Source organism: Chrysochloris asiatica, unplaced genomic scaffold (assembly GCF_000296735.1).
Source record: "Chrysochloris asiatica unplaced genomic scaffold, ChrAsi1.0 scaffold00126, whole genome shotgun sequence".
NCBI classification, from domain to species: Eukaryota; Metazoa; Chordata; class Mammalia; order Afrosoricida; family Chrysochloridae; genus Chrysochloris; species Chrysochloris asiatica.
The window spans coordinates 7,433,474-7,460,005 of record NW_006408644.1 but is presented as its reverse complement, the minus strand read 5'-3'; the positions used below and the strand labels follow the sequence as shown (position 1 = coordinate 7,460,005).

The window sequence follows — 26,532 nt, the reverse complement described above, 5'->3', positions numbered from 1 at the left end:
GTAGTGAGGTTGGCCCAGGATCGAACATTGTTTCGTTCTGCTGTGCATGGGGTCGCTATGAGTCGGTTCCGACTCGATGGCACCTGACAACAACAATAACAACAGCACTCTACAACAAAAAGACAAATAACCCAATTAAAAAATGGGCACAGGACATGAGCAGACACTTCACCAAGGAGGAGATCTGGGCAGCCAACAAACATATGAAGAAATGTTCACGATCACCAGCGATCAGAGAAATTCAAATCAAAACAACAATGACGTATCATCTCACACCAGCAATCAGCAAAGATCAAAAAAGCACAGGACAATAAATGCTGGCGGGGATGTGGAGAGACTGGGACCCTCCTACATTGCTTGTGGGACTGCAAAATGGTCCAACCTCTCTGGAAAGCAGTATGGCACTTCCTCAGAAGGTTGGAAATAGAAATATCGTATGACCCAGCAATTTTTCTACTTGGTATTTACCCACAAGAAATACGAGCCATAACACAAACAGATATTGCACACCAATGTTCATAGAAGCACTATTTACAAAAAAATGGAGACAGCCAAAATGCCCATCAATTGAAGAATGGATAAACAAACTGTGGTACATACACACAATGGAATACTACGCTACCTTGAAGAACAAGCTGCAAGCCATCGTAAAACCTTGAGGACATTATGGTGAGTGAAATTAGTTAGTCACAAAAGGTGAAATACTGCATAAGACCATTATTGTAAAAGACTAAGAAAAAGAAGGCACCTAAAAGGGGGGGGGGGATCTAAATATACCAGTGCTGATCACCACTATGTATGGGATGAGAGGTGGGGAGGGAGAAGAAGAAAGAGCACAGGGTAGGGAATAGACACAGGAGAGCCTGGGAGCTGAGGGGGGGTGGAGCAGGGGAGGCTGGCAATACACAAGAAGTGGGAAGGAAAAAGAACAACAGGGAGGATGGGAGAGCTGTTGGGCAGGTTTGCATGGGCTAGGTGGGACAGAGCTAAATGATAAGGTATGCACAACCCTGGAATAACAAGGCTTCAGGATACAGGGACTAAGGCAGGGCTTGAAAGGGGAAAAAAGGGGAATAATGTTAGGATGCTTGGCTATCTTTTGAATCTTGGTCTCCCTTGCCTACCATTGTGAAATAGACACTGGGGGGGGGGGGAGGACAGCCAGAAACATCACAACAGAAAATATGTGGGCCCATATCGAGCCTATAACTAACTGGAATACCTAGGAGGGGAGGCTGGAAACTGTCCAGACCCAAAATGGCAGGGGCCTGTGATGGCATGGACAGATGGAGTGGCTGGGGACACGGGACTCAGGGCGGGAGAGGAGCTGTTTGCTGACAGCCAGGGGGGTAGGGCGGGCCTGTGGGGTATATCCTTTGGTTATTTGATGATGCACGGAGGAGATTTTAATCATTGCAATGAAATGAAATAAGATAGGATGAATGTGAAGCTAAAGTGGGACAGAGGCAAATAATGATGTATGCAAAACCTTGGAACAGCAGGGTTCTGGGATACAGAAACTGAGATATGGTTTGAATGGGGAAAAGGGGGGAAATAATGTTAAGATGCTTGGCTGTCTGTTGAATCTTGGTTCCCCTGGCATACAGATATAAAATAGACACTGGAGGGGGAAAGAAAGGAATAGCCAGAAATACCACCATAGAAAGCTTGTAAGTCCATCTTCTGCCTATAACTGATTGGAATACCTAAAATGGGAATACAACATGCCCAGCGAAGGAGGCTTCCTGCAGAGCCTCTGTGTTACACAAGACCATAGGTGGAATCCTGAACAGCATCCAGAATCTTCTGAGGGGAAATTTCCACTTGAAAGGACAAGCAGACCAGCGTGGAGTGGCCAGAACAACAGAAGATACTTCCTGAAAGAAAGACTGACAGGAAAAATACAAAACAGCATAGACAGACCAACTGATTACTACAAGAACAAACAAGTGGCTCACCCAGGAGACATCAAGGCAAGAGGTCAGGTCCCCCTCAGGGCAAATACCCTTCTAAGACTAAAGCTCAATGGGAATGCATGCTCTGATTGGTGATCACATTAGTCACTGATAAGGGGAAGTGAGGGAAAAACAGCAATGAGGCTGCGAGCTAAGCCCTACAACGCTCAATAGACTCCTGCAAACCCGGATGGAGACCTGGTTGGCTAGCGGTATGCCAAGTCCAGGGGACTCTTGGACCCAGAGTCAGCGACATAGCCACAGAGGACTAGAGTGGAGAGTGAAGCATCCAGCTGGTAAGAAGAGAGGGCACATACATAAGTACACCCACCCACACTTGCAGATAATACCACTTGACCTGGCTTCAATGGCTAGATGATCAGAGCTCAAACAGAAGAAGAGGGAAAAAAGAATCTGATACAGTTTGATGAACTTGACATACACCTATGGAAGCAGTGAACGAATCTTGACAGCGAGGATCATTTCCACCTCCTCCGCACACGGACAGTACAGCGATAGGCAACTTGGACATTGGCTACCCAGAATGGGGGGGCTACAGAGGCAAGAAGTGACTGGCTTACAAGCTTTCAAGAAGGAACCTAGATCCAGAGGGCGTGGAGCAAGGTAGAATCTCCACTGAGTAGTATCCATTCTGCCTAGTCAGGACTGATGAAAGGAGATGAGGATTGGTCTTTTGCGATACAACAGCAAATAATTGTATCAGGTCTGATTTAAGGGCTGGAAATGTAAAGGTAGATGTTTTGGGGCAAAGGGAGGGGAGTGATTAACCTTGCAGTCTAGGAGCAGAGGTCCCTGGGACCATCAAAGGAGAAGAGTGGAGAACGGAACCCTACCCAGAGAAACAGTGATGCCAGGGATGGAGGCAGAGACGATGACATGGGGACATGGAGCGGCTGGAGACTTTGGACCCAGAGAGGGAGAGTGGTGGTATGCCAATGACCGGGGAGCAGGCTTGCAGGGTATATACCCTTTGGTTGATGGATGATGCATGGAAGGGACTGTAAGCATTGCAAGGAAACGATACACAACGGGATCAATGTGAAGCCGGTGTCCTCCCATGTAAACTATCATGTAATTCACAATAAAGCATTACCAAACAAAAAAAAAGTACCATGGACTGCCAGAAGAATAAACTAATCTGTGTTGGAAGAAGTACAGCTAGAATGCTACTTAGAGACCTGGATGGTGAGACTTCATCTCTCATACTTTGGACTTGTTCTCAGGAAAGACCAGTCCCAGGAAAATGACATCATGCTTGGTACAGTAGGGGGTCAGTGAAAAAGAGGAAGACCACCAACAAAAGGGACTGATACAGCAGCAGCAGGAATGGACTCAAACATAACAGTAATTGTGAGGATGGTACAAGACCCAGCAGTGTTCTTTTCTGTTGAACACAGGGTTGCTATTAGTTGGAACTAACTTGATGGCACCTAACAACTCAGAATTATATAGCTACTAAAATTGGGGAACAAAATTACTCTTTTGGATTAGTCATGATGGTCAGAAAATCAACATGTTAAGTGACAGAGAACGTAAGGGAGGGAAATCCTAGTCTTCTCTTGTTAATAAACTGGTAATTAGGCTAAATCAGAAACCAATAATAATTAGGCTCAATAATCAATTCCTGAATAGATCAAGATTTCACATAGAAGCTAAAGGTCAGTGTTACATACATACCTGTCTAGACCCCTGGGGACCAACAGCCCCCATGTTAATTGGCCCTGGACCCTGGATTCCACCAGGCATAGGGCCTCTAGGGCCAGGGACTGGGCCTCTTGTATCCAAGCCTCTGGCTTCCATTCCTCTGACTTCCATGGCACGGGCCTCCATTGCACGTGCCTCCATTGCACGTGCCTCCATTGCACGGGCTTCCATTCCTCTTGCCTCCATGGCTCGGGCCTCCATCCCTCGTGCATCCATTCCTCGGGGATCTCTTCCACCTATAAAGTTGTAAACAAACTTTTGTAATGCTACTAACCTTTACTGCAAGAAGAACCAATTGTCAAAGTGAAGGTAGAAATCTATTCCTCTAGTCACATCTCCTCCCAAATATGAGACTGCTTTCTCCTCCTCAGTTTCTTAAGTATGCAAATAAACCTTAAAAATGCTTGCCAACCATATAAGCAGGCTTCAAAAAGTTCATGGGAAAATGGAAGTTTTCCATAAAACTTAAAAAAAAATTTTTTTTTACATTTTATTATGAACAACTGAATGACAATTTCCAGAGCAGATCATCAGCAATTCAGACACATTTTATTTCATCTCATTGACTGCAATTCCCACAATGAAACTTCAGTTGTCTCACTTCATCTGTTTCCTATTTCCATTCTTCTTTCTTTTCTAACCCTCCCAAATGTTGTCCTTGGGTTAATGCTACCCTTTTTATCTCTAATAGTTGATCATTCTAAGCAGTGCATACCTCCCTAGTCTTATTGTTCCCTTTGTTGTTGTTGTTGTTAAGTACTGTTTAATCGGTTACGACACACAGTAACCCTGTATAAGGTTTCCAAGGAGCAACTTATGAATTTGAAGCACCGACCTTGCAGTTCAAACCAACCTTGCAGTCCAAACCGACTTTGTAGTCCAGTGCATTATCTCACAACACCAGACCTACTATTTAGCTGAAAACTGAAACATAAGGGAGTGTTCATTTATAGACCTGAGGTTCTACCAGTCTCTACGTAAGCCTGGTCTTTTGTTGATTTTGAGTTTTGTTCCACATTTTTCTCCCACTTTATCTAGGACCTTCTAATGTGATCCCCTTGAGAGCAGTTGAAGCCTCCTTGTATTTCTCTAGACAGGCAAGGCCATTATCAGCACACAATTTACCAGTTCACCTTGTGAAGAGGACTCATCTTACCTCTGCCATCTAAGGATGGACCCCTCTGATCCATAATGGGTCCTCTTGGTTCTGCCATTAAAGGTCTGGGTTCTGTTAATGGCCCTCCCCTCATCTCATGTGGTGGTGGGCCACGGTTGTCATGGCCAGGGACATGGTGCATTGGTGGACCCTGATGGGGTGGTCCCATGTAACCTCTAAAGATGGAGAAAAATGTTGTATTTTAAAACAACACAATACAAACAGAGAACAAACCAAGAAATGAATAAGTAAAGCCAATAAATTGATACAAACATCAGTGTACTAAGGCTAACAAGATAATAAAACAAACAGGCTGAAGAAAAACAAGAGATATAAATTCACACATTCTATAATTTCATATTTGGTTGGGGCACTCATAATTAGGGGGGAATGAATGAATATTCATTATATATAAAATGAGGCAACACCATACAGTGATAAAGAATATGGGTTCGGGATTCATATTATATGGGCTCAAATCTGGGCTCTATCACTTATTAGCTGTGGGTTCTTGGACACATCTACTTCTCCACACCTCAGTTTCTTTAGTTATAAAACAGATCTAATAGTAACTGGGTTGTTGTGTGATTTAATGAGATGAGGCTTTCTGCTCCTGTAAAGATTTACAGTCTTGGAAACCCTGTTCAGGGTCGCTATGGGTTGGAACCGACTCCACGGCACTTAACAACAAGTACTTAAAGTCAGAGGCACCTACGTATTCCATTAATACCAATTATTATTATTGCTATAATATCACTACTACCATTAAACAAGGAGTCCTGGTATAGTGCTGTAGGATAAGCACTGGACTGTAAGGTAAGTTTGAACTGTAAAGTCCCTCCTCGGAAACCTTGTTAAAGGATCACTGAGTCGGAACTGACTCAATGGCACCTAACAACAACAACCACCATTAAACAATACATGGTTTCCCTGTTCAGGTATTTGTGCTAGAATTTCTGATTTCTGACACAGTAGAGTCAGTGTTAGCTCAAAATGATATATTCAACTATATAGTTCTACCTTAGGAGAAGTACTTAGCCTTGGAAGGTGGCTATGAATATTTGTCTTTTGAAGTAGGCAAGCAGGTACAACTAGTACTGAAAATCTTCACTCTCAAAGCAAGGGACTGTTCGAATTTCTCCAATCTTTTCCTGTGTACTGCTTACCTAGGCTCAACCTCTCCAGTTACAGTAAGTAAAGTGCCTCCACGTGGGTCATTTGGGGCATCTCCTAACAAGCCTCGAGGAGTTGGAACATTGGCAGGCAAGGGTCCTCGCTGCATAGCTGCTCTGGGATCTTGCATCGGCACTGACAGGGAAACAAACGAGGAGTTACTGCTGTGAAGGACAAATAAGGGAACAAGAAATGACTCTATATACCACTGACAACGTAATTCAGACACCTTAGAGTGGGTGAAACCTCACCACAGCAGAATCCTCTTGCAGCTCAAGAACAGAAGCAGGGTGAAGGCAGAATCTGTACCATGTCAGAGGTATGGATGGAATTATATAAAGAGCAAACTGGGATGCAACCTGCCAAAGACTAGCACTGAAACCGGAAGAGACTTAGGCTCCTGGTTTTCCTTATAATCAATCTTAGTTCAAGAACCAAAGTCACAAAAGAAGTAGGGTCTTGGCATATATGAACACTGGGAAGTCTCTCCAAGAACCCGCTGTCTCCTTACAGACTGCTATTCCATCCAAGCCTCCTGACACCAGTAGAGAGGGAGTACAGCCTCGGACAGATGCCCATATCATCCATGTTCTCTGCCCTGTGTGAAGAGGTCAATCTTAGGCTTGTGGTCCCAACAAGAAAAAAATCAAAAACAAAAACCCAAAACACTACCCTTTTGGGTTCTGAACGTGAGGATGACTGCCAAGCAGTTCTTTTCCTCTCAACGTCCCACCCTGAACACCACAAGCAAGAGGAAACCCGCAGATACAATGGGTACCTTGAACTCGCTCAATTGATGCAGGCCCGGCGGGTCCCACGGGCGAGTGCTGTAGGGTTCCTAGGTAAGCATTAAGTTCAAAAGGAGAAACAGCAGGCACTTAAAATAGCTTGCATGCACACGCAAACACATATACATACAAAGACTAGAGATTTAGACAAGTAAGTTAAAAAGTCATGAGTTCATTAGCTTGTTTAAGGCTACAAAATCTTTTGTTCCTTTGGATTTCTGAAACACAGTTTGACAGGTAGTTTCCAAGGTAAAACTTGTGGATGGATGATTTATTTGGGCATAAATACTAGTCATTTCCAATTGTCACCTCTGCTACTATTATGTTTTCCCCCAAATCTCATTGATGTCATTAAAAATAAGTAAATAAAAAGATGGCTTTGAATCACTAATTAAATAAGGAATAAAAACATATTTTCACAAGCAAAACATGAAAGGAAGTGCACTGAATTTGGAAGGTGAAATTAAATCTGGAGAAGCCAAAACAGAAATGAGGCCGTACTATTTTCACCATTTTTCAAAGCACAAAAACTGCTATCCAAGAAATATTACATGGGGAAATGCAGTGGGTGAGCTTTTGGTAAGCAAAGAGACTATCATTCCACAAGAAATACTCAACCACAGACAGGTCTTTGATAATAAATATGACAACAGCAAACAAATACTAATGAGATGATAAAGGCATAACACCTTAAACACAGGTGTTAGAAAGCAAGAAAAACTATCTTCTCACTGTCCCATTTCACCATTACCAATGAAAAGAATCATTGTTGTTATTAGTTGACATCAAGTCAATTCTGACTCAGAGCAACCTATAGATTCTAGTGAAACCAGAACAAACTGGACACAAATTGAAAGATGCTTGCTTCCTCTGCTGGGTACTGGGGAAAAAACAAGCTTGAAAAAAACCCAGCTCATTTTGTCTCTTCAGGAAGACATCCCTGATATACCTTCAAAATTTGAGTCATTTCCCTTGCCTTGTGGATGTTGGTTTCCCATGCCTACTACTGTAAAACATGTGTGATAAAAATAATTATTGGGAATTATGATTTCAGAAAGCTTATAAGCCTACCTTCAGCCAATAACTGATTGGATTTGCTTTAAAAAGGGAGTTAGAATTTGCCCAGAGAAAGAGGCTTCTTGTTAATTCTTTGTAGAGTATGTAGCCTTAGGTGGAATCCTGAGCCCCATCCAGAACCTTCTGTATTGGAACACTCCCATTTGAAAAGACATGCAGACCAACCCAGAACTACTAGAAGAAAAGATTCTTATTTAAAGTAAAACTTGCAGAAAACAGTGGACTGTTTGCCTTTTTGAGTTTCAAGCAAGTTGTTGCTTTGGAGGCAGCAAGGCAAAAAAGTCAGCCCATCAGGGAAAACCTCCTTCTAGGACTGAAAGTTAATGGGAACCCCCAAGCAGTCTAGTTAATAAGCTCACTGGTGACCACCTGGGTCTACATATGAGTGGAATAGGGGAAATGCAGCAATGAAGACACTGGCTGAGTTTGGACATGTTCCATTGTCACCCATTGACCTTGAGATGAGAGAGGGGAGGACTGGCTGGCTGCTCTGAAGTTTAGGAAGCTGTATGAACCCCTGAGCTTATGGACACTGACCTAGCCTTTGGGGGCAAGACTTGAGAGTAAAGGGGCTAGTTGGTCTGAAGTGCAGGGAGGTATATGTGAACTCTCAAACTTGTAGCTGGTACCCATTTGACCTAGCTTGGATGGCTAGGGCTTAGCTAACTAAAACCTAATCAGATGAAGATAAAGATATTTGATACTGTGAGCAATTATAATTGCTACAATTTGATGAACTGGATTTTTGCTCATGGGTGCAGCTGCTCAAAATTCCAACTGGAAAGGAAGATTCTTCCTATCAAGGAATATGCTTGGCTACTCAGTGTACTGGGTTGACAGGACAGGCAATTTACACATTGGCTATCAAAAATGGGGGCTATAAAGGAGTTCTGGTGTGGTGCTGTGGGTTAATGCACGAGACTGCAAAGCTGTTTGAACTGCAAGGATGGCAGTTCAAGCTCACCAGCTGTTCCTCAGAAACCCTATCCAGGGTCACTATGGGTCGGAACCGACTCGATAGCACTTAACAACAACATAAAGGAATGAACTGGCTGGCTAACAAGCTTTCATGGGTGTACTTAACTTCAGACTGAGTCAGGTAAAGTAGAATCCCCACTGAATAGTTTTCCTCTTTTCCAGATGGGTCTGGTGAAAAGGGATGTGGGACGATGCTGATAGGATTTAATGATTCAATTGTGAGTAACTGTTAGTAGGATTAATTGTGAACGTCAAAACTGAAATTGTAGATGTGTAACTAAAAGGGGGAATAGTTAGTTTTCATTTCAGGAACAGACGATCCCAGGACCATCAAGAAGGAAGAGCAGGAGTGGAGCGTGAGATCCCTACCTTGAAAAGCGGTGACAGCAGAGACGGTGGCAGAGGCGGTGGCATGGAAAGACAGAGCAGCTCTAGGCCCATGGATTGAGTAAGGCCATGTGCCTGCGGGCAGGAAGCTGGCTTGCAGAATGTGCCCTTTGGACATTTAAATGAATATATATTTTTTGTTTTGTATGTGTATCAAATATTTTTTCTTTGTTCATTGGTGAAATATAAAATGTAAATGGGGAACCACAGGGAAGAAGTAGGATAACTGTTATTGCAGGGAGGAGATTGTAATCATTGATATGAAACAAAGTGTATGATCTGTTGAATTTGTAAAGCTGATGAGCTTGTCTATTAACTTTCACTCAATTCACAATAAAAAGTTAAAGAAATATATAAATCATTTCCATGTGTTAATTTTTGACCAGAAAGGTGAGAGAAGAAGGAAGATAATTTATGGAAATATGTATTAAAAAGCTCAAGCTGAAGTCTGAGTGTATGGCCCTTGGTTATCCTTCAGGTCTGGAACTGAATTCACCTCTGTGGCTTGATTTTCAGGCAAGTAAAAGATAGGTATACAGTTGGGACAACAACACTAGTGAGGAATGCATACCATAGAATGGTCAACCAAAGATCAAAAGGGTAGCAGGTATCATAGGGAAAAATCCATAAGGTGAGGAAAGAAAGAGAAAGGGTGGGGAAAGTCCAGTGTCATCTTTTCTCATCACAGAGGCACAACGAATAAGAGTGTTGTTCTTGTTGTTAGGTGCTATCAAGGCAGTTTCAACTCAAAGTGATCCCATGCGCAACAGAATGAAACACTGTCTTGTCCTGCGTCACCCTCACCATTGTTACACTTGAGCCCACTGCTGCTGCCACTGTGCCAATGCATCTCATAGTAGAGTAGAGGGCATTAAAGAATGCTTTTAGAAGTTAATAGAAACAGTGTGGAGTGTCAGAAAGCAGATAAGCTTTGCAGTCAGAGGCTTCTGAATCCTAAACTCTAGCACTTACTACCTGGAAGAGAAGATGAGAACACCAAGAAGTCCAGTCCACATTAATCAGACATTAGTATTTATTTACCTGTCCCTTTGAATAAGTAACTTAGAAATCCTGAGCTTCTATCTCTTTATCTGTAAAACTGAGGTGCTGCCACCTAACTCCTGAAGTTCTTCAAGAAGATTAACGGGCCTGGCTATGGTACACACTCAAGATTATCATGGAGTTCCTTCTCTTCTCAGCCTCTCTTCTCCTAACATTGTTTTCAACCAAGTCACTGCATCTTCTTTTCCTTCAAGCTCCCATAACATGGAAAACAAGGTAAATATTTTTGAGTGACTACAATTGCTACATATAGTGTTACTGCCATCATACAACAGACACTTAGCAAGTAAGTATCATAGACTGATGACCCCCTACCAGTTTTCCTTACTAAGTCAACAGACATCCTCAGGAGAGAGAGAACATGGCAATATAAATTAAATAGAAACAAAGGATCCATTAGCTTTATCCTCCATTCTTACAGAGCTGGGCTCTAAAGCACTAGGTAGAAAGTATAGACCAGTGCTATCCAACAGAACTTTCAAAATGATGGAAACGTTCTGTATCTGCACTTTCCAGGGCAGTATCCATTAGCTACATGGGACTATTAAGTATTTGGAGTAGCTAGTGTGACTCTGGAACTGAATTTTAAGTTTTACTTAATGTTAATTAATTTAATATTTAAATAGCCACATGTGGTTAGTGGCTTCTATATTTGACAGTGTAGGAAAAGATCAGAGTACCAACTCCAGTTCACATTAATCAGACATTAATATTTATTTACCTACCCTCATGGCTCAACTTTCGGCCAAACAACAGACAAGCCTAACCTGAGCAATAACACTGGGCAGGTAGGCAGTCCTTAGAACAATCAACCATATGAGATCAAAAGGGCAGCATTTTCCAAGAAACAATGATCAGAAGACAGGAAGGGAAAAAGGTAGACAAAAGGGAATGGGAAATATAAGGAGGAAGTGAGATGAGTGCTGTTACATAGTGGGATTTGCATTCAATGTCATGAAACAAAATAGGTATGGATTGTTAAATGGAAAACCAATTTGCTCTGTAAACTTTCACTCAAATCACAATAAATTTTTTAAAAATATATATTTACCTTGTCCCCGCTCCAAGGCCACTGCTCCACTTCCTGGCATTCCAACTTGGGCCTGCATTCCCCCTAGAAGAAGCAGGGGGAAAAAAAATTAATGGGTTAGGACACTGAATGCATTTATACTTTTCCTCATTCAGCCCACAAGCAGAATCTATGGAAAAAGATCCTAACTATCATTAAGCAATGTAGTCTATACAGAAGATGGAATTACTTTATGCTATCTCTGGGTGGTACAAATGGTTGTATATACTTGACTGCTAACCAAATAGTTGTCAGCTTGAGTCCACTCAGAGGTACTTCAAAAAGCAAAGGCTGGTGATCTACTTCTAAAAAAACAGTTCTACTCTGACATACATAGGGTCACCACAAGCGGGAGTAGACGCAATGGCAAATGGGTTGGTTTAAAAAAAAAAGATTTTATGCTAAAGTACTTTTTAAAAAGTGAGTTAAATAAGAATACATAGTCTTACTGACTACCACAACCTTGGCAGGGAGCTCCACTGTAATATAGGAAAACTATGTCCGGTATCCAGTAGAGTCTTAATGGAGGCAGTATTGCTCCCAGGTAATTTTGTAAATGTGTGAGTATACTGTTTTGGTTGTGAGAATGATTTTGTGGGAGGTGTATTACTGGTATTTACTGAGAAGGTATACAAAGTCAAAAACCAAACCCCTGTCATTGAGTTGATTTCAACTCATAGCAACCTTATATAGGATTTCCAAGATCATAAATCTTTAAGGGAGCATACAGCTTCATCTTTCTCCTGGCATGGCTGGTGGGTTTGAACCACCTATCTTGTGGCCAGCCGTCCAATACTTATCCCACAGCGCCATCAAGGCTCCTTGAGAAGATACCAAGGACACTAAAAATAAAAAAAAAAAAAAAAAGCAAAAACAAACAGAAAACAAAAAAAAATACATCCGTTGCCCACTGAGTCAATTTTAACTCATCGCAACCCTATAGGACAGAGCAGAAATGCCCCATAGGGTTTCCATCGTTATGGAAGCAGACTGCTACATCTTTCTCCCATGGAGCAGCTGGTGGGTTCAAACCACTGACCTTTCGGTTAGCAGCTGAGCGCTTAACCACTGCACCACAAGGGCTCCTTCCAGGGACACTAGATGTCCTGTAATGCATGAGACAGTCCCGCAAAATTAAGAATTACCCCGTCTTTCAAATGTCTCACTGAACATCCACATATACGAAAACCAGTTAATTGTTCTCTGAACTTAGAACCTTTTTCACTTAGAACCAAAACACGGATTTCTTTGCAATGAATTTTCCAGAAATGCAATTACTGAGCAAGTGAGGGTACTATAATTTTGCTTTGTTAAGAAATTTACCAAGAGTTTCCACCATTTTAGAAAAGTACCATTTGTCTGTAGCACTTGTGGTATTTCAGTTACCAAACAAGATATTTATATCTGTCTACATTTTAGTCTTTGTATTCATGACAGTGCTATGTATAGGTGCAAGGATCTGACTAATGCTTTGTTTTCCACTGTAGTTGTGCCTATACACTTGCAAGTGAAAAAACATTTTTCACTATAAATTAGTTTCCTTTTACTTTTTTACATTTTAATTTTGGGCATTATATTGATTTTTTGAAATCATATTAAGAAATCATATTAAGTACAATTTTCATAATTGTTTATATTATATGAGTACATTATATTACATAACTTTATTTGTATGAACTAAGTAGAAATGGGTCAAAGTATGTATGAATTTTTAATATTAATATATTGACAGGCTTCTAAAGTTACATATCTTCTATATGTTGACAGGCTTCTAAAATGTTATTAATATCTGTTAATTACATTTCATGACAGTACAGAATCATTACAAAATATATTATGTAAAAAGTCTAAAAGGGTAAAGAACCACTATTTTACTTTAATGAATCTTGGAATAATGACTGGTATACAAACAATAATCACGTATCACAAGTCCTTGTCTGGTCTTTTCCACATAGCAGTAATCTCTATTCCTCAAAGCAGCAATATATTCTTCACTGAAAAAGATAAATTGAACTGTTCGCAGTTCATTAATACTTCCATAAAATAGCAAGGATACTTTATATTCCTTTATTACATTCAACATCCCAACCACCATAATCCTATGGATTAAGAACCTGAAGAACTAGGAACTAGCCTTGCCTCTGCTACCAAGTAAGTAACTGTGATTTTGAACATGTGACTAAATAAAATTAATATATTCAATGTGGTTGCTAAGTTCCGTTGAGTTGGTTCCGACCCATAGTGACCCTGTAGTGTTTCCAAGGAGCGACTGGCGAGCTTCAACCACCGACCTTGTGGTTAAACCAACTTTACAATCCAGCGCATTAACCTTAAGTGCCACACCAGGATTCCTAGTGATACCATTGACAATTGGTTGTGTGCCGTGGAATCAGTTCTGACTCATAGCGACCCAGTATAGTTTCCGAGGTTGTAAATCTTTATAGGAGCAGAAAGCCTCATCTTTTCCCCATGGAACGGCTAGTAGTTTCGAACTGCTGACCTAAAGGTTAACAGTCCTACTCCTAACTACTACACTACCAGAGCTCCTTAATAGCGACCTGTATAGGGTTTTCCTAGTAGCAACTGGTGAACTTGAAGCAACATCTTTTGTATTTTGTAATCCAGTGCATTAACCCACAGTGCCACATCAGGGCTACCTCATATACAAAGTGAAAGAATTGGTCTAAACCACTGGTTCTCAGAGTGTGGCACCCTGACCAGCATCATCATCATTATCTATAAATTTGTCAGAAATAAATTCTCAGGTCCCATGCCAGATCTACTGAATTAGATATTCAGGGGGATAGGAAGGAGAGACCCCAGAAATTTGTGTTTTAATAGCCCTTCAGATGAGTCTAGTACACACTAAAGTTTGATACCCACTGGTCTAAATGATGTCAAAGATTTCCTCTAGTAATAACCTATGATTTATCCAAACTACTTACCAAAACAACACACATAAAGATTTAGGATATGAGGAAAGGAGTGGCAGAGAGAATTATGGGCATAATTGCTTATATTATATGAGTACATTATTATATAATAGAACTTTATTTGTATGAACTAAAGTCTCCTAAGCAGAAATGCTGGGTCAAAGTATGTATGAATTAATATATTGACAGGCTTCTAAAAAGGCTGAAAAACATTTCTACCAGCAATGTATGACTACTATTTTCTTACCTGTATTAGGTGTCATTTCTTTTAAATTTCTGCTAATCTAATAGGTTAAGTAAAGTGAAATTTCATTGTTGCTTAATTTTACTTTTTATTTAATCCCTCAACTAGAAAGAAATGTTTTTCATGGCCATTTGGATATACTCTTACATGAAATGTCTGCTCATTTTCTTTGCCCACTTTTCTAGGAGATTTTAATAATTTCTGAAGTATAAATACTACAAACATACAACATAATCATCTGAAAGTTTATTTAACTTTTTTGTCTTTTTCTAATTTATTTTGAGTATTTTTCTGATAAACACTGAACTGAAAAATTGGTTTGAACCATAAGGTCAACAGTTCAAACTCACCAGCCACTCCTCAGAAACCCTACATTGTTGTTGTTAAGTACCGTGGAGTCGGTTCCGACTCATAGTGACCATGCACAGGGTTTCCGAGGCTGTAAATCTTTACGGGAACAGAAAGCCTCATCTTTCTCCCACAGAATGGCTGGTAGTTTCGCACTGTTGGCCTTGAGATTAGCAGCTCAATTCGTAACCACTATGCTACCAAAGCTCCTTCAGAAACCCTATACAGGGTCGCTATGAGGCAGAACCTACTAGATGGCACTTAACAATTACTTTGAGTTCTTATATTCTTTAATAATAAAGGGGGCATAAATGGAGAAATCCCATGATCATTTTTTAATGGCGCATCAGTTCTATTCTTTTTAATGTGAACTTCAGTGATGGTTTACAGAGCATACCCAATTTACATTCAATAATTCATACATATTGCTTGATCTCAGGGACTGCAATCTCCACAACGAAACATCTCCTATTCCACCGACTTCCTGTTTCCATTCCTCCTTGTTTCCTAACCCTTCTGAATATTGTCTTTGGGTAAATGATGACCTTTTGATTTCAAATGGTTGATCATGCTAAGGTGAGCATACCTTCCCTGTTAATTCTCCCTCTGTAGACTTGTCTAGAGTCCTGGTATATCACTGGGGGTTAAGGCGCTGGATTGTAAAGTCGGTCTGAACTGGAAAAGTGGCAATTCAAGCTTGCCAGTCGCTCCTTGGAAACTCTATATAGGGTCACTGAGTCAGAACCGACTCAATAGCACTTAGCAGCAACGACATAGACTTATCTACTGTTTGGCTGAAAATTAATCCATGGTGGTTAACGGCCACAGTCACAGGGATTCCACCAGACTCTTGACTAGTAAATCTGGTCTTTTTTATGATTTTGAATATTGTTTCACATTTTTCTCCCACTCTATACAGGACCTTCTAATATGATCCCTTTCAGAGTAATTGGTAGTGGTAGCCAGACATCATCTAATTCTTCAGGTCTCAGGATTGTAAAGACTGATGTTTGCGTGTTCCACTAGTTTTTAAATGATCTTTTGGCCTCTCCATTATCTTTTAATGCAATTTTACTACAAACTTTTTGAAGTCCCCTCATTTAGCCCTTATGGATATGCATTTTCCTTCAGATACTGCTTTCACTATTTCTAATACTTCATTGTAAAAGGAACACTTCTTCATTTTTCATTTAAATGAGTATACTTTATAATTTTTTTTTCATTTTCTCTTTAAGGATTATCTAAGTTTTTTCACTACCTTTTTTATATTTGTAATTTTATAATAAAAGAAGTGCGGCCTGTAAAATCTCAACATTTTCTAATCTGTTAAAGTTTTATTTTATTTTATGGTTCATGGTCATTTTGGAGACAAAAAAAAGTGTATTCTCTAGTCAAAAGGATCTCTCTATATGTTAAATCAAGTTTACTGATTCTATTACTGGATTGCTTTGTGTCCTTCCCTTTTTAAATTATCTACTAGCACAATGCATTTGTGGGTTTTTTTTCATTAAATTCACTAGCACAATTCTACTCAAATGTGTGGCCCACACATGGTGCTCATCCATGAATTGTATGGTAATTGTATGGAAATCTAATTACAGAAACGGAGAGATGACATTTATGGAAACTTTGATAGCCATTTGACATTGCTAAGATAGTACATGATGAGTACAATTGTCTCACTGAACATGGTATAGACCAGTTTGGATTTTTTGAACTCATGCGAATCATATACGTCAAGGACCATATACTTGTCACATGAAGCAGGATGACATTTAAAGTTAGATAAGCACCTATAGCTCAAAAATATATGAAATACAGAAAAAAATTTCTGTATTAAAAGATAATTTAGGTTTAACTAGCGTAGTGGTTACGAATTGGGCTGCAAACCTTAAGGTCAGCGGTTCGAAACTACCAGCCGCTCCACGGGAGAAAGATGAGGCTTTCTACTCCCGTAAGTATTTACACCCTCGGAAACCCTGTACAGGGTCGCTATGGGTCGGAACCAACTTGACGGCACTTAACAACAACAACAACAACAACATAATCGTATAGGATAAATTAGATAAATGAAATTCCTGAGTTTGCTGAAATTTTACCCTGCTGAGTAAGCAATCTAATTCAGATGAGGTCAATTAACAAACAAGTTCATGACATTAAAAAATTTAAATACTAACATTCATCATGTTTTTCAAAGTGTTCATACAAATGTTTAATATGGGGAATTGTTATTTCACTCACAAGCAAGTTGTGAGTAAAACAGATTAGTGGTGAACTATTGTATGATGAATAATCACATGTATAATAAAAGTATTTGTTAATTGCCCACAGACATACTTTCAATGAACATGTACAGTTCTAAAAATGACATTCTTCCTTTTGTGTTTGGTCTAACTATATCAGGGGATTTCAAAAAGTTGGTGGAAAAATCCCATTACCTTTCAATTCCATTTTTCCAAACTTTTTGGGGGTCTCCAACTTACTGAAGCATAATTATGTGACATGACTGTTAAATAAATAAAACATATGACAATGCATTTTGTATCTGTTTTACTAATTTTTTTAATGTTATCTAATAGTGTCCGACTTTTAATGGAAGACTCTAGCTCAATCACATTTAGTGGAATGACACTTTAAACTTGATTGTATTCTTTCCATCCTGTCCATATACTTACCTTACATCATTTTTGACTTATCCCTATTTTTTACTGCTCTGATTGTTTCTATTAATTCCATTTCCCCCCCTCACTTATTTGGAAGATTTACCATTTTACTTTCCCTTTACCTGCTTTATTAATCAGACAAACAGGATTTGCATATAAGTCAACTATTCCTTACACCTAGGAATACACACTTTCTAGCAGTGTGCTAATTGCATACCAAAATACCGTCACCACATAATAATTTGGTTATACTATGGCATTTGCTGTAATAATACTTTAGCAAAGTACTCTAAATGAAATTTACCTCCAGGAGGTAACGAACCAGGGCCAGGTCCTGTTACAGCAGTTGGTATTTGCCCTGGTGCTGGAACTCCACCCTGCATAGAAGCTTGCATCATAGGAGGTGCGCCATTGACATGCATTCCACCCTGACCAAGAAAAAATCCACAGTATGTACCTGCCTCCATAGAGTCAATACACTAAGTCTTTGTTCTTACAAGTCCTTTTCAAATTTATACCCCTAAACACTCTACCAATACATGAGATGAATTTGGTTATACAGAAAATAGTTAAGATGGAACATACTAAGAATGCAGAAATTGTCATGTCTTATCTGTGTGCTGGATGAGCACTGGAATACAAACCACAAGATCAGTGGTTTGAGCCCACCATCTGCTCCATGGGAGAAATTATGAGGCTCTCTGCTTCTGCAGATATTTACAGCCTCTAAAACCTTATAGAGGGTTGCTGTGAGTTGCAACCAACTCAACGAGCTTAACAACATCTGTGTGTTAAGCAAATATTCAGAGAAGCTGGATTATATGAAGAAAAACGTGGCATCAGGAAAACTCATTAACAACCTGCAATATGCAGAGGACAACCTTGTTTGCTGGAAGCTAAGTGGACTTGAAATACTTGCTGATTATGATCAAAGACTCCAGCTTTCAGTATGTATTGAACCTTAAAGTAAAGAAAATGAAAATCCTCACAACTGGTTTAATAAGCAACATCATGTTAAAAAGAGAAAAGACTGAAGTTGTCAAAGACTTCATTTTAATTGGATCTACAATCAACACTCATGGAAGCAGCAGAAATCAAAAGGCATATTGCATTACGAAAATCTACTACAAAAGACCTCTTTACAGTATTAAAGAGCAAAGATGCCTCTTTGAAGACTAAGATGTGTCTGACCCAAGCCATGGCATTTTCAAATACCTCATATGCATGGCCTGGTGGGGCGGTGTGGGCTAATGCATCAGACTGCAAAGTCGTTTGAACTACAAAGTCGGTGGTCCAAGCTCACCAGCTGCTCCTTGGAAACCCTATACAAGGTCGCTATGGGTCGGAATCAACTCGATGGCACTTAACAACAACATATGCATGGCAAAAGTGGGACAATGAGTAAGAAAAAGACAGTAGAAGAATCGATGCATTTGAATTATGGTGTTGGAGAATATTGAAAGTACTACGGACTGCCAGAAAAACAAATAAATCTGTCTTAGAAAAGTATAGCCAGAATTCTTCTTAAAGAGGTGAAAATGGCAAGACATCATCTCTTTTTCTTTGGACATGTTGTCAGGAGGGATCAGTCTCTGCAGAAGAACACCATGCTTCATAAAGTGGAAGGTCAACAAAAAAAGGAAGACCCCAAAATGAGACAGATTGACACAGTGGCAGCAACAATGGGCTCAAACATAACAACATTTGTGAGAATGTTGCAGGCCCAGGGGCAATGTTTCAATTTGTTGTTCATAGGGTTGCTAAAACTAGGAACCAATTCAATGATACCTAATATCAACATCTGTGTACTAAGGCAGCATATAGCACCTATTGCTGACTTCATGACTGGGGTCTGTCAATAAGAACAAGAAAAAAGTGCCTTGAAGGAGTAAGAGGAGACTGGGACATTTTAAAAGCAACTCTGGCTATCTACGTTTCTAAGAAAAACTATTTATTTGATTTATCTTTTCTCACCTATGTTCTCAGATATAATTCTGGTTTGAGGGTAATGTGAACACTTTTTTTTTTTTTTAATGCTACATTAAATGTTCTTTGAAAGAAAAGGAATGGTATCTTTCACCTACATATTTCTGAAAGAACTGAGTAGTCCCTTGGAAAAGAAAGAACGCAACAAAGAATAAAAGGGAAATTATATAATTTGGACCAATCAACCTTCTCAGCCTTAGTTTACTTTCTATCTCTTTAAAATTATTTATTTATTTAGAGCAGAGACTGGCAAAGTACAGTCCATGGGCCAAATCTGCCTGGTTTTACAAATAAAATTTTATTGGAACACAGCTGCTTTGGGATAAGGGAAGAGCTGAATAATTGTGACAGATAGTATGGCCCCAAAAAACAAAAAATACTTTCTGGTTTGCAAAAAGTTTGCCAACCCCTGCCCAACACCCTTGTACAATTCAATTTGTTTTACCTTTGTCAATCTAACAGGTGAAAATGACAGCTCACTATAGCTCCCAATTATATTTAACTTATTTTGAAGTTGAACAGCTTTTTACATATTATATACTTGTATTTCCACTTTGTGAACTGTTTCTTTGCCCATTTTTTTTCTACTGGGTCCCTGGTAATTTCCTTATTAATTTATAGGCCTTTGTTATGAAAAATCCCAGATAGAAATCATATCAAAAATAATCATACAGATTAGAAAATAAACTATACAAGTGAAATCTCCATGGCCTTCCCCAACAGCATCATTTTCCCTCTCCTCCCTATACAATCACTAAGAATTCTGAATCTTGTTTCTGTTGTTAGGTGCTGCTAAGTCGGTTCCGACTCACCTGTATAAGGTTTCCAAGGAGCGGCTGGTGGGTTTGAACCACTGATAAGCAGTCTCAGTATGTTTTAAATTTTTATACAAATCATCACATACTGATATTCTTTTGCAACTCACTTAACATGTTTTCAAGATATATTCCATATTTCAGAATGCTTCTAAATTCACTCTTCACTTCTGAATGGTACTTATTATGTTTTTGAGCTATCTGTGTTGATACTCTATATCTTAACTGCCATATAGAAAAAAATTTTTGAGAATAATTGATGTTGATATATGTAGATTTTTCATAGTTTAACATGTTAACTATCACAGAGTTTTTCAATGGATAACAAACCACAGTTCATCCTTTCTTCCACTGAGGGACATTTAGAATGGTTCTAATTTTTCACTGTTATAAATAATGTGGCTAAGGGCTCTTCTGTAAGGTACTTAATTAGACTGCTTTCAGTCAGATGTGTGGCAAATTCTTTCCTACAATTTGTCATTTGTCTTGTTTTTTTCTTATTTTCATACAGAAAATTATTTTCAAGATCCAAATATATCAGTATTTTCTTTTATGGTTTCAAGGTTTTGTGTCAGGCTTGGAAAGTGAACTTTACTTTTTCATCAGCAAGCGTGGCGATAATAGGAAGTCAACTTAATACAATTTCTGTGCAGATTAAATGAGGTAGTGTATACAGAATAATGAAATGTCAGCCAAAGTGCAAGGCATGCGCACACACACACACCTTGTAAAAAAGAGTCATGTAAGATTTCTTTCTTTGCTTTATACACTTGTATCTCAACCTGGACACTGTTTTAATGCTTGGAAATATATCCTAGTAAAAAGAAATGACTTTCTAAGATAGATAAAAGAAACATTAAGGGATAAAGCCCTACCAAAGATTGGGCCTGAGGAGCCTGAGGAGTTTGCTGGTTCATTGACACATTGGATCCAGGGCCAGGCCCAGCTCCATGGACTACCTGAGGGTTGCCTGCAATCAGTGTTGGGATATTTGTCTGACGATGCAGAATTTTCTAAAAAAGTAAAAAGACAAACCTATGAGCTATCCATTTAATAAAGCAATCAGGCAGAACCCACTGCACCCAAGTTTTAGCCTACCACTTTCACAGAATAACAAAAACACTCACCAGGGCAATCTCCGGATCCACAATTCGCATCACCACCTGAGCTTGCAGCAAGGCATAAGCCAATTGAGGGTTCTGAAGCAACATGTTCCGTGCTTCCTGGGGACTATTCTGGACACAAAGCTAGAAGACAGGCAGATTTCATCATCAGGTTCAAGACTTACTACTTAGAGGTCTATAGTGATGTAGTATTATTCCCATTTGAGAAATACAATATTCAAAAGGCTCTTTAAGGATCATTGATTTTGCATAGTATGTAAAGTCTTCGTCATGGCAGGCAAGAGTAGGAAGAAGCATTTCAAATACCTTAATACTTTAATTTAGGGGAAAAAAAATTTTAATATTTAGATCTGATTTCTATGAGTCAAAAACGCAGTCACATTGTTTGTGTGGGTATGTTTGTGTACAAAAATGGGAAGCTCATTGCACAAAATGTAAAATACATTATACACACATAGAATATTGAAGGTGCAGGAAATGGCAATCTACAGGCAAACCTATGTGAGCTCAGGGAACCATTTCCACTGTGTATCAGTAACTCCACACCTCTTTGAGTTCAGGGAAGTATTTTCACTGTTTATCAATCACTCCTTTAAAATCTGATGTGATTTGATTTGTTCATAACCTAATACCTCCTCCCACCTTCATTTGTTTCATCAGCTCAAACATCTGTTCTGGTGGAAGACTGGCAACTGCTTTGCTAATGGACTCAGGGGCATCCTCAGGACTGATGGTCTCGCCATAAGGTGACTCAATGACAGGGGCACCAGTGCCAAGGCCTGATCAGGAAGAAAGTACAAGTTAAGGAGACAAAATAAAGAACTAAATCACCTTAAGAATCTACTTTCCAGTACTACTGTAAGGACTGATTGATAACTTTAAAATTCTCTGCAGCTGAGAAATGAATGACTTGCAAGGCTCTCGTTTCTGTGGAAATAAGTGACAGAGTATATTTTCTGCTCTCAGATAAAAGAGGGAGGGGACCATTAACATACATACAATGTTAAACTATGCATGTGAATTTCATTTGAAAAGACACCCTAAGAAGCAAAAAGTTTAAATAGAGAAGAATGTTAATTTCAAAACAGAATTCTTGGATCTATTATTACTCCATGGGTAAAAGAGGAGGAAGGTAAGAATGCCTTGTACTCTACCAGTTAAAGATATGGCAACATAGTCAAAGGAGTGTGAAACACTAACATAATTCACACCTACTGATGGCTTGGTGAGCCTGAATATATTCAACTTTAACTGAAAATCAATTTCTTGGCAATGACGGACGTTCAATGTCAACTTTACCTTGTTTCTCAAAGATATATACTTCCCTAACTCAGGCACCTCAAGTCAATCAAGTAAAACTGTGTGGTTAACCATTTCATCATATTCTAGAATATACCCTGAACAAAAAATCTTCAGATACATCTTTATTTACCTATATTTCATACAACCTGAGTTTATACTTACTCTTCAGCTCTTCTTTGTTCTTCTCACTAGCAGCATTATCCACTCGAAGTGCTCTACCACTGAACTCACGTCCATTCAGGTTCCGCATGGCACTAAGAGCCGTCTCCTGGTCTTGGTATTCACAGAAGCCATAACCCTTTGGTTTTCCTGTTTCTCTGTCATACACCAATCTAGAAAGCAAAACCAAGTGTCGAACACAAACGTTACATAGACATATAGGATTCTTGCTAACATGTCCATGCTATAATTTGGCCTACTATAGGGGAAAACCATACAATTCTGATTTTGCCTCACGTAAATCTTCGTAATCATTTTCTTAAATGAAAACAAAAATCTTTTAGATAAGAATGCATGTCATCAATCCTATCCCCTCTGTACACAGGGTTGATAGGGATGGGCAACTTAAACACTGGCTACCTAAAATGGGGGGGGGGGCGGGCAATAAAGGCACGAAGTGACTGGCTTACAAGTTTTCAAGAGGGAGTGTAGTTTAAGAGTGTGAGGAAGAGGGGGAAGTAGAGTCCCCACTGAATAGTTTTCATCTTGTCTAGATGGGTCTGGTGAAAAAGAAATGGGGATAAGATTCCTATGATTCAACAGTGAGAAATTGTTATCATGACTAATTGTGACTGTCACAAGTGTAAAGGTAGAAGTTTTGTAACAAAAATGGGGAAGTAGTTAATCTTACAGTACAGAAACAGAGGACCCTACAACCATATCAAAAGAGAAGAGTACAGGCAGAGTGCGGGACCCTATCCAGAGAAGCAGCGACACCAGAAATGGAGGCAGAGATGAGGACATGGAGAGAGGGAGCAGCTGAGGACTCTGGACTCATGAAAAGAGAAGGATTGGGTACTGGCAGCCAGGAGGTAGGCTTGCAGAATGTGCCCTTTGGTTATTTAAATTATTATATATTCTTGGGTGTTTTTGTGTCATCTAAAAAACAAACAAACAGAGGGAATAGAAGCAAATACTGTTGAATGATGATGCACAGAGGAGACTGTAATCACTGCAATGAAACAATGAGTGTAAACCGATGTTCTCCCATGTAAACCATCACTCAATTCACAATAAAAACTTGAAAAAAAAAGAAAAAAGAGTGCATGTCAATTTTATGGTGTATGAATTATACCTTGTTGCTGCTGTTAAGTGCCATTGAGTCAGTTCCAACTCATAGCAACCCTATATAGGGTTTCCGCGGAGCAGCTGGTGGGTTTGAACCGCAGACCCTATGGTTTGCAGTCCTGCGTTGATCCTACAGCACCACACCAAAAGTCCAAATTATACCTTAGCAAGGCTCTTATAAAAAATGAAGAATGCATGTAAAACAGTCACCAGTTTAAAAACAAAAACAAAAAAAATTCCCAGTATTCTTAATGGCCAGATTTGTGGTGATTTTTAAGAAGAAACCTCTACCAAGAAGCAAAAGAAGGGAATCTTACCTGAAACTAACAACAGGTCCAACCTCAGAAAAGATATCCTTTAATTGCTCTTCAGTAGCTTCATAAGGAATGTTCCCCACTAAGGACGAAAACAAGTGACATATTAAAATCCTGAACTTGTAAACTAGATGAGAAATGAGAAAGCAAACAATATAATCTTATCATTGAATATATAACTGTCTCAAAAGTGTTCTTTAAATCTTAGTTCATGGTGTTCCCTCAGACACTAAATAAATAAATAAACCACTGAGGACATTAACTTTAAAAAGTGTTTACTGTTGTTGTTAAGTGCTCACAGCGACCCTGTATAGGGTTTCTGAGGAGTGGCTGGTGAGTTTGAACCACAAACTTGTAGTTCAAAGCAACCTTGACGTCTAGTGCTTATTCTACAGCACCACACCAGGACAACTCCTAAATGTTAATTCTCAGACTGATGTGACAAGTTTAGATTTTTCATAACTTTTAAGCATAAGTATTTATCTGAAGGTATCCAAGTTTTATTTCCCACCTAATAACTTCTAAGGAGCTCTGGTAGCATAGTGGTTACAAATCGGGCTGCAAACCGCAAGGTCAGCAGTGTGAAAACTACCAGCTGTTTCAGGGGAGAAAGATAAGGCTTTCTGCTCCCGTAAAGATTTACATCCTTGGAAACCCTGTACAGGGTTACTATGGGTCGGAATCGACTCCATAGCACATAACTACCACCAATAACTTCTAAAAATATTCTAATTTTCAACACTGGCTTAAATGTCCATATTTCCACATGCATACGCACACTTACAGGAGCTCTGGTAGCGCAGTGGTTACCAGTCAGGCTGCTAACTACAAGATCAGCAGTTAGAAACTACCAACCATTCGGCAGGAGCAAGATGAAGCTTTTGGCTCCTGTAAAGATTTACAGCCTTGGAAACCCTGTACAGAGTTGCTATGAGTCAGAACCGACTCCACGGCACACCACCACCACCACCACGCACACTTAGGTAAGAAAGTCCAAGAATGCAGTGGAGGATGATTACAAATTATTCTGAATTGTTTTGTCACATCCCTTTTCAAAATGTGCTTAAAAATTGGTTCACATACTTTGAAGAAAAATGGGGTATTTCGGCAGAATTTTTTTTTTTAATTCAGAATATATTCAATCCTCTTTAGAATTCTTCGACGAGGTGTTACTCGCTCATTGCATTCATTCATTCATTCACACTTCACCTCAGGACACCACTACATAGGAAAACTGTTACTGGTAAAAGAAGAAAAGAAGTCCTTTATCAAAGGGCAGAAAGCAGGCACAGAGATCTACTCCACCATTTAACCTGCATTTTAGAAAAGGGGGTGAGTAGAAGAAGACAGTGAGAGATTGTCGCCATGCACCCTCGTTTCCGACAATAACTAGTTCAAGAAGGGATAAGCGAGTAGGGGCTGAACGCTCGCCTAACTCCCTCCACAATATCGCAGAAAGGCTGCGGGACCTGGGGAAAAGGGAAGCATCTCTGCCCACAAATCCACCAGGTTAGCCGCCCACAGGATAAGCAGGTACTAGCATAAGCGGGTTCCACGTCCAACCCATCACCGGTTCCGGATCATGTGATGGGAGAGTTGCAGAGGGCTTTCTTCGCCGCTCCCTGCCTCTTCCTGCCCTTCCCAGTCGCTGGGCTCCATCGAATTCCCCTCACCGAACACAGAGCGTAGCGAACGATCCACCGCAGGGTCCCGCACAGTTAAACCCGCCATCGCTCTCTTTAGGCGGCTTCCGGTACACTAAGCACACTTCCGTACGGCGCGTGAAACCAGCGCCGACTACGCTTCCGTACGGCATGTGAGCCGGAAGCGCTTGGGCTGGTGGACGCAGGGCGCCTCCCTAGCGTCATTCCATCCGCCACAGGCTCCGTTTGCGTCGTTAAAAACAGTAACCCCATTACGCAGTCAATTGCCCTCAGATAATAACTCTGTTCGGAGCTAGTCTGACGAATACAGGCTAAATGAAGACTTCGTTTGTGGAATTCGTTGATAATCATTTTCTCTTAGATCGAGGCATCATCTACCATAATAAAGATGACAGCGGCAGTTTTTACCATGGTAACTGGGAGCTCACTTACTAACAAACTGGTGGTTATATGCCGTGGAGTCTGTTCCGACGCATATTGAG

General features: G+C 39.8%; 1 protein-coding gene across 1 annotated transcript in view; it reads right to left on the bottom strand.

The window, feature by feature from the left end:
• CSTF2 (cleavage stimulation factor, 3' pre-RNA, subunit 2, 64kDa) overlaps nt 1–26,117 on the bottom strand; it is a 39,156-nt gene extending 13,039 nt beyond the window's left edge. Inside the window, exons 1-11 of the mRNA XM_006869094.1 lie at nt 26,060–26,117; nt 24,390–24,468; nt 22,948–23,117; nt 22,126–22,262; nt 21,487–21,606; nt 21,235–21,372; nt 17,863–17,986; nt 11,353–11,415; nt 6,003–6,144; nt 4,837–5,012; nt 3,646–3,916 (exon numbers count right to left, since the gene is read on the bottom strand). Coding sequence (XP_006869156.1) covers nt 3,646–3,916; nt 4,837–5,012; nt 6,003–6,144; nt 11,353–11,415; nt 17,863–17,986; nt 21,235–21,372; nt 21,487–21,606; nt 22,126–22,262; nt 22,948–23,117; nt 24,390–24,468; nt 26,060–26,117 — 1,478 coding nt within the window. The remainder of the gene's footprint in view (nt 1–3,645; nt 3,917–4,836; nt 5,013–6,002; nt 6,145–11,352; nt 11,416–17,862; nt 17,987–21,234; nt 21,373–21,486; nt 21,607–22,125; nt 22,263–22,947; nt 23,118–24,389; nt 24,469–26,059) is intronic.
• Between the last annotated feature and the right edge of the window lie 415 nt (nt 26,118–26,532).